Source organism: Sus scrofa, chromosome 17, assembly GCF_000003025.6.
Source record: "Sus scrofa isolate TJ Tabasco breed Duroc chromosome 17, Sscrofa11.1, whole genome shotgun sequence".
In the NCBI taxonomy this organism is placed as follows: domain Eukaryota; kingdom Metazoa; phylum Chordata; class Mammalia; order Artiodactyla; family Suidae; genus Sus; species Sus scrofa.
Window position 1 is genome coordinate 48,627,086 of NC_010459.5, and position 12,835 is coordinate 48,639,920.

General features: G+C 41.2%; 1 protein-coding gene across 2 annotated transcripts; it reads left to right on the forward strand.

The window, feature by feature from the left end:
• LOC102159694 (zinc finger protein 239-like) lies at positions 216–11,917 on the forward strand. Of its 2 annotated transcripts, XM_021077967.1 has the most exons (4): positions 216–389; positions 3,521–3,647; positions 4,177–4,275; positions 9,011–11,917. In XM_021077967.1, the coding sequence occupies exons 1-4, from the start codon at positions 345–347 to the stop codon at positions 10,051–10,053; spliced, it is 1,314 nt and encodes a 437-aa protein (XP_020933626.1). In that variant the 5' UTR covers positions 216–344; the 3' UTR covers positions 10,054–11,917. The 2 variants fall into 2 exon arrangements, with proteins under 2 accessions (XP_020933626.1, XP_013840901.1); XM_013985447.2 differs by lacking the exon at positions 3,521–3,647.

Sequence of the window (12,835 nt, forward strand, 5' to 3'; positions counted from 1 at the left end):
CCAGAGCAGCTGATTTCCATTTCTGCGAAGCGGTGTTTCTCCCATCTCGTGGGTGCTGGAGGCAGTTTCCGTTTTCAGGGCAGATTTGCTGAGGACAGCTTCAGGTTCTAAATCACTGAGGCAGCCTCCTCTCCTCTGAGTCTTGGCTCCTGAGAAAGCACGTGGGGCCACCGGAGGGTTGATGAGGAAGGGAATCGGGCTCAGCGTTGGAAGGAGTTTCCCCTCTGCGGGCTGGGAAAGGGGTCGTGGTATTTCTGGCCTCTCCTGACTCTGTTTTCAATTCCAAGGTGTGGCTTCTGCTCTTCTCCAGGGAGGGAACTCAGCAAGAGAAGGGGGAGGATAAAATGACTCTTTCGTTTTTAAAAATCTTGTCCCAAGTGATGACCCAGGTGAGTTACCTTCTTGTCTCCTTTTCTGAAATGCCGATATCCGGCCCCTAACACATTGGCTTCTGGTTTCCTGGACTTTCATACTAAGAGGCCACGTCAAGTGGTATGTTTTCCACCTCTGTCTCCTCGGATGAAACGAGTCAGGAAGTGGAAGATCTCCTCTCTTGCCTTCTCTCTTCCAATATTCACACATTCATTCAATAAACTACTGACTAAGGGGTATCAGAAGACACACTATTAAGAGCAGGGCTGGGGAATTTATTAGGGGCTCCACTGTAGTGGGGTGAAGCTGGATAGCAAGTGCTGGTCAGCAGCATCAGCATCACCTGGCAATGTGTTAAAAAGGCAGATGCCTGGGCCCTTCCCCACCCTCCTTACTGAGTCAGACACTCTGGAGGTAGGACCCAGCACCCTGTGTTTTAAGAAGCATTCCAGGTGATTCAGATGCTGCTAAAGTTTGAGAATCGTGTGTGTGTGTGTGTGTGTGTGTGTGTTTTAGGGCCGCCTCTGCGGCATATGGAGGTTCCCAGGCTAGGGGTATAATTGGAGCTATAGCTGCCGGCCTACACCACAGCCACAGCAACGCAGTCTCCGAGCTGCATCTGCGACCTACATCACAGCTTATGGCAGCGCCACATCCTTAACCCACTGAGTGAGGCCAGGGATCAAACCTGCATCCTCATGGTTCTTGTTGGATTCGTTTCGGCTGCCCACAACGGGAACTCCCTAAAGTTTGGGCATCTTGAGGCCGAAGATAGCCTACGTTTAAGTCCTAGGGAGTCTCTCAAAGAGCAGCATCACCAGGGAGCTTGTTAGAATTGTTAGAATTGCCAGAGTTGTGAATTCTCATGCCAGAGGTTGTCTCTAGCGCTCTGAGACTTCCTGTTTATCTGGAGCAAAGCAAATCATCAATTGGGAATAACGGAATGAACATCTTAAAATGCCAGGATATATGCATATACAACCAAATTACTCTTTTTTTCTTTTTAGGGCCACACCTGTAGCATATGGAAGTTCCCAGGCTAGGGGTTGAATCAGAGCTGCAGCTGCTGGCCTACACCACAGCCATAGCAACACAATATCCACCCTGCATCTGAGACCTATAAGGCAGCTTGTGTCAATGCAGGATCCTTAATCCACTGAGTGAGGTCAGGGATCGAACCTGCTTCCTCATGGATATTAGTTGGGTTCTTAACCTGCTGAGCCACAACGGCAACTCCTAAAGTTACTTAAAGATTCTTGGAATTCTCTACATGATAGGCTATCACTTCATCTAAAAATAGGAGCAGTTTATCCTTTGAGGATCTATATGCCTCTTATTTCCTCTTCTTGCCTCATCACACTGTCTTGAACTTCCACTACTATGTTGAATAGCAGTGGTGAAAAGAAACATCCTTGCCTTGTTTCTGATATTAGAGGGAAAACATTGTCCTTTATTATTAAATATAATAAAGGAGCTATAGAGTTTTTTAAATTGGTATTCTTCTTTGAGAAATTTTCTCTGTTCTTATTTGAGATTGAAATCATGAATAGGCATTGAATTTTGTCAAAAGATTTTCTGTATCACTTGATATGATCATGTGATTTTTTCTTTAGCTTAATATGGTAGATGCTGTTATTTGAATTGTCCTCCAAAAAGATATGCTGAAGTCCTAACCCCTAGTACCTATGAATGTGACCTTATTTGTAACATAAATACATTTATATTGACCCTATAATGTAAATACAGTCATTGTAGATATAATCAAGTCGAGATGCTGTCATTGGGGTAGGCTCTGATTCATTATGACTGGTGTCCTAATAAAAGAAAATGCTGAGGAGTTCTCGTTGTGGCTCAGGGGTTAATGAACCTGACTAGTATCCGTGAGGATGCAGGTTTGATCCCTGGCCTTGCTCAGTTGGTTAAGGATCTGGCGTTGCTGTGAGCTGTGGTGCAGGTCGCAGACGTGGCTCGGATATGGTGTTGCTGTGGCTGTGGTGTAGGCCAGTGACTACAGCTCTGATTGGACCCCTAGCCTGGGACCTCCATATGCCGTGGGTTTTGTCCTAAAAGACAAAAAGACAAAAAGAAAAAAAAAAAAAGAAGAAGAAAATGTGAAAAGAGACACACAGAGAGAACATACCACCATGTGAAGACACAGACAGAAAGGGAAGACAGCCATGTAAAGACAGAGGCAGACTTTGCTAGAAGCCAAGGAAAGCCTAGGGTCGCCAGAAATGGGGAGAAGTAGGGAAAATCGTCTCCTAGAGGTGTCAGCAAGGGCATGGACCTGTTGATACCCTGACTGTGGACTTATAATCTCCATAACTATGACAGGAAAAATTTCTGTGGTTTTAAGTCACTCAGTATGTGGCGCTCTGTTATGTCCTAGGAAATGAGCACAGTAAGTCACACTGATTTTTCAAATATGGGATCAGCCTTGCATTCTCGGAATAAATGTCCCTTGGGCACGATGTTCAATTCTTCTAATGTATTGCTGAATTCCATCTGCTAGAAGCTTAAGGATTTTTGCATCTATGTTCATGAGCAATGTTTGCAAGTTTTTTTAAACTGTCACTGTCTGGTTGGATATCAGGGTCATACTGGCTTTATAAAATGAATTGGGAAGTAGGCCCCCCATCTTCAATCTTCTGGAAGAGCTTGTGTAGCAGTTTTTTCTTTAAACAGTTTTGAATTCTTCAGTGAAATCATCTGGGCCTGGATAGTTATCTTTCAAGAGTTTTAAAAATTATGAATTCAGTAAATCAACTACAGTTCAATAAAACGTTAAAAAATTGAAAAAGAAATTATGAATTTCATTTCTCCATTAGGCATATTAAAATGATCTGTTTCCTACTGGGTATGTTAATTTGTGCTTTCTGCGGTACTGGCCCATTTAAGTTATCAAATATATGTGCGTAGAATTGTTCATAGTATTCTCTTAATATCCTTTTGATGTCGGGCGGGCCTGCAGTGATAGCCACTATTTCATTCCTGATATTGGTAATGTCTCCCCCTCCCCTGAATCAACCATGTTACCCAGCTGATGCTCACATAAGTCTCGTATTTTTTTTTATGTCTCAAACACTAAGACTGATCTCTCTATACGGCTATATGGGCAGCTGGAGAATCAAAGTATTTGTTATTTCAGGGGTCAGTACAATTTAAAGACGTGTTCATTGACTTATCTTGGGATGAGTGGAAATACTTAAACGCTGATCAAAAAAGCCTATACAAGCAGGTGATACTGGACACCTACAAACATATGATGACTTTGGGTAAGAATCAAATTTCCCCACTGATAAGCTGCCTATTTTGAAATTTTTTTTTTTTTTTTGTATTTTACAAATATCTATAGAGCTCTTGAAGAGCTTACCTAACCTCCCTAAATAAACTGTGGGAACTTTCTGAAGGGAGACTGAGCACACGCATGCTACAAGCACTCAAACTTCCTCTTTCTGCTTCCTCACAACTTCACACATCTTTCCAAGATCACAGTCCCAAGGCTCTTACAGACCCCCAACCCCCAGAGAACTACCTCTTAAAACACAGGTGGTTTGTGGGCAGCACTATGAGAGAACGAGGCTCCCAGGCTTCCTGTGAGATCTCTTTCCTTCCCACGTGTCAATACCTAACTTCTTTTCCATCCTAGGTGGTGTCTGGAAGTGAAAAGGAATGTCACAAATTACGCTGGGATAGCTCAAGCCAACTGAGACTTGTCGTCATCTTGCTTATGGCCAAAAGATTGAGTTTAAAATCTCTGATCATCAAAGCATTGAAAAGATCATTCTGTTTTCTTACACGCAGGGCAATGGGCTTTTAAAGCAAAAGTGATGTCTTCTTTGAAGCGAGACAGTGATGGCTGGATGCTGATGGTAAAAGAAGCAACAGCTGCTCCATGCTCAGGTAACTGATAAGCAGTAAGCAGGTGAGAGTCATCACAACTCCCACTCTAAGTGGTCCAAGGAACCTGGGGTCTCAGAGGTGATGAAGGAGGAGCTCTCTGCATGGGTTTCAGTATAGGGGAGAGGAGAATGGTGGATCTTCTTTTTATCTCATTGTTTTTCTGCAGCCCCTCTTGTCATAGCTCTCACAGAGGGAGACACTCTCACCTGCTTATATGTATAAATTTTCAAATACCTTAGACTTAGCTCAGGATCCAGGAAAAACAGACTCTACCTGAAATTTGCATGCAGGAGGTTTTGGAGTTCTTTGGGGGAACAACAGTTGTGAAGGGTGAGGGGAAACTGGATTGGGCCAAGGAAGAAACTGAACTACAGTTGCAACAGAGGTTTCAGCCAGTTCTCCAGGCAATTTGGAACCTGGGATGGTCCTTCAGAGTTGTTCGGAATTGAGGCTAAGCGGCTGGACCCTTGCACCTCCGCACTCAAGTGGCTGCTGGCTGCATCAGGGAGAAGGGGAATTTGCTTGGGGCAGCTGTCTTCAGTCAAGGGCAATGACTCAAGAGTTACTCAGCTGTGAGCCATGTGTAGCCCCTGCTCCCAACAGGTGGAAGAGGTTCCTTAGTCCTGAGGGAGTTGTGGGTGTGGCACATGGGATGGATCCGTTATAGCCTGCCTTCAAAGCTTAGACCTTCCTTTCATGTTCAGATATGGATCAAAGCAGCTAATTTCTTGTTCTTAAAATTTTATTTTACTGAGGAGTTCCCGTCATGGAGCAGTGGTTAACGAATCCAACTAGGAACCATGAGGTTTCGGGTTCGATCCCTGGCCTTGCTCAGTGGGTTAAGGATCCAGCGTTGCCGTGAGCTGTGGTGTAGGTTGCAGATGCAGCTCGGATCCTGCGTTGCTCTGGCTGTGGTGTAGGCTGGCGGCTATAGCTCCGATTAGACCCCTAGCCTGGGAACCTCCGTATGCTGCGGGAGTGGCCCTAGAAAAGGCAAAAAGACAAAAAAAAAAAAAATTACTAAATGGGTAGATACATGAATTTCTGAACAGGATAACAGTTTCAATGAGCAAAAATGATTAAGAATGATTACTCCCCAAATCCCCCAAATCACGAGTATCACAAATATTTTAACAAATGATTGTGGAGAAGGTTTTCAAAAAATGTTTGTGGTAAAGCAATAAGCAAAAAGGAAACTGAAACAAACTTCATACATTATCAAGAAGTTTATGTCAAATGGGGGAGAGAAGCTGTGATCATAAATACCAATGTGGAAACGGCCAGGATTTCTGGTCAGAAAGCATGTTAAGTCCAATACAGAGTTCAGAGATAGTAAAATGTAATTTCCTCTAAAAATTTTAAGAATTTTGCAAGAAGTCACTGTCCATTAATTGATGCCTAACTTAAGGGGAATATATAGTAGGGGGATATTATTTTTGCTTAGCATAATTAAATTCAAAGAATAAGGAATCAATCAAATGGAGATAGGCTGTAATAAGTTTGTAATGTGAGCTGGGAGCCTAAGAAGTAAGTTAAAAAATATATGAAAATCAGATATATTAAAAATGATGAAAAATATTTTTAAAGTGATTGGAGAATCATTCACAGGAATCCCAAATAATATGCAGATGTTCATCTCCTGGGTTAAAAATTGTTCCCTTGGAGTTCCCATTGTGGCTCAGTGGTTAATGAATCCGACTAGGAACCCTGAGGTTGGGAGTTCGATCCCTGGCCTCAATCAGTGGGTTAAGGGTCTGGCGTTGCCGTGAGCTGTGGTGCAGGTTGCAGACTCGGCTTGGATCTGGCATTGCTGTGGCTGTGGCATTGGCTGGCAGCTATAACTCCGATTAGACCCCGAGCCTGGGAACCTCCATATGACACGTGTGCAGCCCTAGAAAAGACAAAAAGACAACTAAATAAAATAAAAATTGTTCCCTTAAAGTGACAATAAGCCTCTCTTAGCAGTCAATGTCCAAAAAAAAGGTGTTCCCCTTGTGGCGCAGCAGAAACGAGTCTGACTAGCATACATGAGGATGTGGGCAAGATCCCTGGCCTCTCTCAGTGGGTCAGGGATCTGGTGTTGCCATGAGCTGTGGTGGGGGTCGCAGACATAGCTCGGATCCCAAGTTGCTGTAGCTGTGGCTGTGATGTAGGCCGGCAGCTGTAGTTCTGATTCAACCCCCAGCCTGGGAACATCCATATGTGGCAGCTGGGGCCCTAAAAAGCAAAAAAAAAAAAAAAGTAGTCAATGTATAAACTTGATTGCAAGACAGCATAACCTAGGCTGTGATTGCTCATGTAAAACAGGAGAAATACATTCTTTCCTTGAATAATATTTTCAAAAGATTAATCTATAAAGTTTCAAAAAAGAACACATAAGAAATGACCCTAATCACACCATTCCGTCAGAGCTGAATTACCATTTAGTTCTTACCATAAAAATTATCAACTGAATATTTACTAAGATCTACATATCTCTTAGGTTATTGCAGCCACAGGCCAACACCCATGGTTCATGTAGCCAGATTCCAATACCTTTAGTATTTAGGTTACCTAGTAAGACTTCCAGAATGGCAGAATGAGGAGCTTAGCAAATCCTCTCCCTAAAAGCAATGATAAAACTGAACAAAATTGTGAAACAGCCATTTCAGGACTCTGGCAGTGGACCAAGGGCATACAACAAATTGACAAGTATTTACTTAAGGGAAACGACTGAACCATGGGTGAGAAGAAATATTCTGGGTGTCTATCCCGGCAGTGTCAGGCACAGTAGTCTCATGGCAAGCTGTAAGAAAATCTAGACTGCTGCCAGAGAGGACTGACTGAATCTGGCAAGCTACGGAAAAAGACAGGTACTTAGGTTCTTTTGGAAACTGCAGTGATCTTGGTGCAAATAAATGATCACAACCTCAGGTGGCTCGGTAGCATGGTCTGAAGTCAGGGAGCCTGACTGCTCCAGCTCTGTTCTTCTTAAGATTATTTGGGCTGTTTGGGGTCTTTTTTGTTTCCATACAAATTAAAATTTTTTTGTTCCGGTTCTATGAAAAATGCCACTGGTAATGTGATAGGGATTGCACTGGATCTGTGTCCTACTTTATTTTTAAAATGACTTCCTGATCCTGTTCCATGTTAGCAATATCTTATCCATCAGTTTGAGACTAGAGTAGCATTATCCATGGTTGGGATACAGGCAAGTAACAGGATACTAAATACTACTTATATTTTTTGTCAGTGGAGGAGTCTTTTCTTTTTCTCCTAGTTTTATAGAGGCACAACTGACGTAGAGCCCCTTATAAGGTGAGGACGTATAGCATGATAATTCATCATGAAATGATTATCACAGTAAGTTTAGTGAACACCCACCATCTCATATAGATACGAAATGAAAGAAAGAAAATTGTCTTGTAATGAGAGCTCTTAGGATATATTCTTAATAACTTTTATATGTCAGACAGCAATGTTAATTATATTATCATGTTGTATATGACATCCCCAGAGCATGAAGATTGTTATCTTTTTTTTTTTTTTTCCATTTTTGGCCACCCTGCAGCACATGGAGTTCAGATCTGAGCCACAGTTGTGACTTACACCTCAGCTGCAGCAATGCTGGATGCTTTAACCTACTGTCCCAAGCTGGGGATCAAACCTGTGTCCTGGTGCTGCAGAGATGCTGCCAATCCCATTGTTCCACAGCAGGAACTCCTATTTGTTGTCTTTTTTTTTTTTTTAATAATGTATTTGTTGTCTTTTTGATAATAACTGTCTGACAGATGAGATATTATTATTATTACTATTTGTCTTTTTAGCACTGCACCTATGGCATATGGAAGTTCCCAGGTTAGGGGTCAAATCGGAGCTGCAGCTGCTGGCCTACACACCATAGCAACACCAGATCTGAATTGCATCTGTGACCTATATCACAGCTCATAGCAACGCCGGATCCTTAACCCACTGAGAGAGGCCAGGGATTGAACGTGCGTCCTCATGGATGCTTGTCAGATTCGTTACCCCTCAACCACAATGGGAACTCCCAAGATGTGATATTTTTATGGTTTAACATGTTGCAAAAAATTGAGATTCTTTTTTGAAAGAGTAATTCTGTGACTTAAAAAGATAGTATACTGGTGATTAAATTCACAAAGGTTTATATACAAGTTAATGGATCTCTCTTTAACAAATGGACACAATGCAAATTCCTTGTAATGAAATCAATGGATAAGTTTAGTATGGCATTTTCAGTGTCAAAGCATTAAAATTAGTGTCCTATTTATACTGAACCACATATTAATTCAAGATCCAAGGCTAGGAGTTCCCTGGTAGCCTAGCAGTTAAGGATCCAGCATTGTTACTGCAGTGGTTCAGGTTTGATCCCTGGCCTGGGAACTTCTGCATGCCATAGACACAGCCAAAAAGAAAAAAAAAAAATCTATGGTTAAAAGATCTACTGAGTGTAATTTTTAGTGTACAATTTAATAGGTAATTCTTAGAGAAATTATTCAGTTCAAAGAATGTCAGTGGATTGTATTTAAAAAATACTGGTGTTACTTTTAAATGGTATCTTCAAACTGCACAGCTGCACTCACTCTTCACCCCCTACACTGCCCCAATCACATCCTGCCACCTCCTTAATCCACAACCACTGTATCTTTACATCCCCTGCCCCTCCCCATAGCTCACTGTGATTTATACTGTGATGTGAGAGTCTGATTTCATTTTCTTCTTGTCTTCCCACTAGCATGCCAGCCAACTCTGGATTTTTCTCCTGAACTGAAGGAACCCATGCATGCCTTCAGACAGAGCTCACACTTGAATGAACAGCCAAGATATAACAGCCTAAGGCAAAGCCATGAGTGTGATGACTGTGGGATCGTCCTAAGCCATCTCTCACACTTGGTTCAACATAAGAAAATTCACACAGTAGAGACACCATACAGACAGGATGGGTATGCAAAGGCCTTTAGGCATCCATTTAATACTTACCGATACATTCACGTATTTGAGAAGCTCTTTGAATGTAATAATTGTGGACATACTTCAACGAGAGCTTCAAAATTTATGCAACACCAGAAAAAGCATATGAGAGCAAAACGACACAACTGTGATGTGTGTGACAAGGCTTTTAATTTTTACTCACTCCTTATTAAGCATCAGAGGATTCACACTGGAGAGAAACCCTTTCAGTGTGATGAGTGTGGAAAGGCCTTTAGCCAAAAGGGAACCATGGAACGACATAAAATAATTCATATGCCAGGGAAACACTTTCAGTGTAGCAGATGTGAAGACACCTTTGACAGTCGTTCAGAGCTCACGGCACATCGGGCGACTCATCGGGTCACGCACACTCAATCATCAGTGTACAAATGTGAAGAATGTGGCAAGTGCTTTAGGTTCTACTCCTTTTTCAGCAGACATCAGAGAACTCATACTGGAGAGAAACCCTTCAAATGCGATCTGTGTGAAAAGAGCTATACCCAAGAAGATGTCTTGAAACGGCATAAAAAAACTCACAGTGGAGAGAAAGCTTTTCATTGTCAAGAGTGTGGGAAGAATTTCATCACTCACTATGACCTTATCAAGCATGTAAGAATTCATACTGGAGAAAAGCCATATAGATGTGACCAGTGTGATAAGACCTTCAGAGTCTCATCTATTCTTAACGCTCATAAAAGAACTCATTCAGAGGCAACACCATTTGTTTGTAATTGTTGTAAAAAAGCTTTTAAAAGAAGGTCATACCTTCTTCAACATGAGAAAATTCACAGGAAATCGAACGTCTAAAGTCATGGAAATACCGAAAAGGTCTTCAGGTATCACATGTTCTTTACTAAACACCTGAGAATTCATCCAGAGACCTGGTTATAGCTAAATCTCTTTCCGTATTGATTATAAGACTCAATTCTTATTCATCAAAATTCATACTAAATTAAAAATCTTAGAAAACTAGTATATGAAGTTTAACATATTTTGCAAAGAAACACAGGATTATAGAGGTATTTTCTTTTACTTTGACCATGAATCTTTGAAATATCCACCAGCAAAATGACTGAGAAGATTCAGCTTAGAATTTGAAATAAGCCAAGGCCTTGCCTCTATCATAGTCCCTCTATTGAGTAGAAAGCTAAGATGACCTCATGTAATAAGAAAAAATAATTTTAGATTATTATCTTACCCATGGATGAATAAATCAGATCAGGAATAAAGTTTTAAAAATAGAGGCAGTAGGGTCAACGATAAAAAGACTTGGAGTTCCCACCGTGGCACAGTGGGTTAAGAATCTGACTGCAGTGGCCCAGGTCACTGTAGAGGTGTAGGTTCAATGTGGGTCCAGGGCAGTGGGTTAAAGGATCCGGTGTTGCTGCACCAGCAGTGTCGGTGACAGCTGTGGCCTGGATTCGATCCCTGGCCCAGGAACTTCCATATGCCATGACTGTGGCCATTAAAAAAAAAAAAAGGAAACTGTACACCCAACCCAAGGGACGTACGTAAGTGATGTGAACCCTATTTCTAGAATTAGAACCAAAGAAAAATCCTATCTGCAAAGGAAAAAAAAAAAAAAAAGCTTTAATTGACTTGTTCAATTCTGAAACTACAATAGGGATTGGCGGTGAGGAGTATTAACATCTATAATATAAGTGTTGGGAATGACAATGTTTCTACTTTGTCAAATATCCGATCTCATGGGATTATTAGTCACCTTAGATCTATTTAGAGAAAAATGATGTGGACTGGCTGCAGCAGAAGGCTGTTGGCTTTCCATTCCGAACACGGTGAACCTATTTATGGTAATGTTTTACTTGAAAGTAACTATATTTCTTAGTGGCCTAATAAGTAAACACAAACCTTTTGAGCATCGATTATGTAGTGGATTTCTGACACAAGGTCAGAATCTGTCTCACACTGCTGGGTGAATTCTTTCAACTATTAATGACAAAATTCCTCTGTCCAGCCTAAGGCAGAGGGTATAGTTTAACAAGTCTTTTGGGCCTATTTCCAATGCACAATTTTGGGAATATGACACTCAGTTATTCTTTATTGCCTGTCACCCTTCTGATATTACTATGTCTTCTCCTAAGAAAATTTGGCTTTGGATTCCCAGGTGAGCCTTGCAAGTCCAATTCACTAATCTTCTAAAGAGACGTACGTGACTCCCCAAGGTACTCAAACCTTGTGCCTACGCAGGACCCATTTCACTTTGATTGGATTCAAGTCAGAGGAGCTGAAACTAACAGCACTTGGCTGAAAAATAACTGAAAGATATTTCAGAAGTAGCAGAGAACATAGAAATGAGATGATAAACACGGTGGTGAAAATAGACACATTACTGGCCTAAGGGAACACACAACCTCGTAACCTAAGGAGACGAAGGAAAGACTGAAGACTAATGTGCATCCCACCACCTTCCCCATCTTACTCTGGCCCCTAAAATCCAAGGAAAAGCAAATTAAATGGCATACGTATAGTGACGACCCACAATAACTTCCACCAGTCCATCACTCCAATACTTGAATCCAAATGACAGGAAAGAGAATGACAGAAACTGAATGTAAGACTGAAAAAAAACTTGTTCTGAAAAGCTGGCATTCACTAATAGGCCATCATTAGACTTCTTACAGAAATAGGCCTCTCATTAAAAAAAAAAAAAGCAAAACCCAAAACTAGCATTCTTCTCCTACCCCCACATGTTGCCATGTTTGCTTGGGGTTTTCACTGACTAAAAGCCAATCTCAGCCTCTGATTCAACTGTCTGAACTTAATTAAGAGGTAAAGAAATAAAAAGGCATCAGTTATGAAATGTTGGTCATCCAAGGCATTTTGATTGAAAAACTCCATATAAAAATCACTTTATGGTGGATTTTTCCAATTTTTAATATACCCATTTATAAACTACATCTAACAGCACAGTGTTTGCAATACAATAAAAATGATAGTCATGAATGACTTATGTCTATATTGGAACACCTGAATATAACAGTATTATACACATGTCCAGTTTTAATTTTGTCCTTAAATCCTTTATATTGAATACTCACAGTCACTCTTTTGAAGAGTTATTAAGCTCCAATAAAATTGCTCTAGTAAGAGTTGGAAAAGTGGATTCAGATTCTAATCCCATTAAAAAGAGCTGGGGACTTAGACCACCTCACCTCACCTGTATGTTCCAAACATTTCATTAAAAAATTAAGCATTGCTCTTCCTTCCAAGCAACAGGACCAAGATGATATAGGGAATTATCCTTGGACGTTGGTGAGCACAATTCTGAGAATCAACTTTAATTTCTCAGTGTTCTCCAACTCTAGCATCTGGTCTGTCACTGTAACTTAGGTCAGAGTTTACAATATTTGTTTGATCATCTCCATTCCTGCTGCCTCTGCCCGAGTCCCTGTCCCATTAGCTGAAGCGTGGACATTTTAAGAATCAGAGACTTCCAACTTTATCTGGGAGCAGTTTTAATGGGAGAAGTCCCTTTTCCCATTCTCTTTAGGAACAGGTATAACCTTTACCACATTTCACAGAGTATTTTCACCCTCTGATATTTTCTCTTCGTTCGCAGCCCATAGGC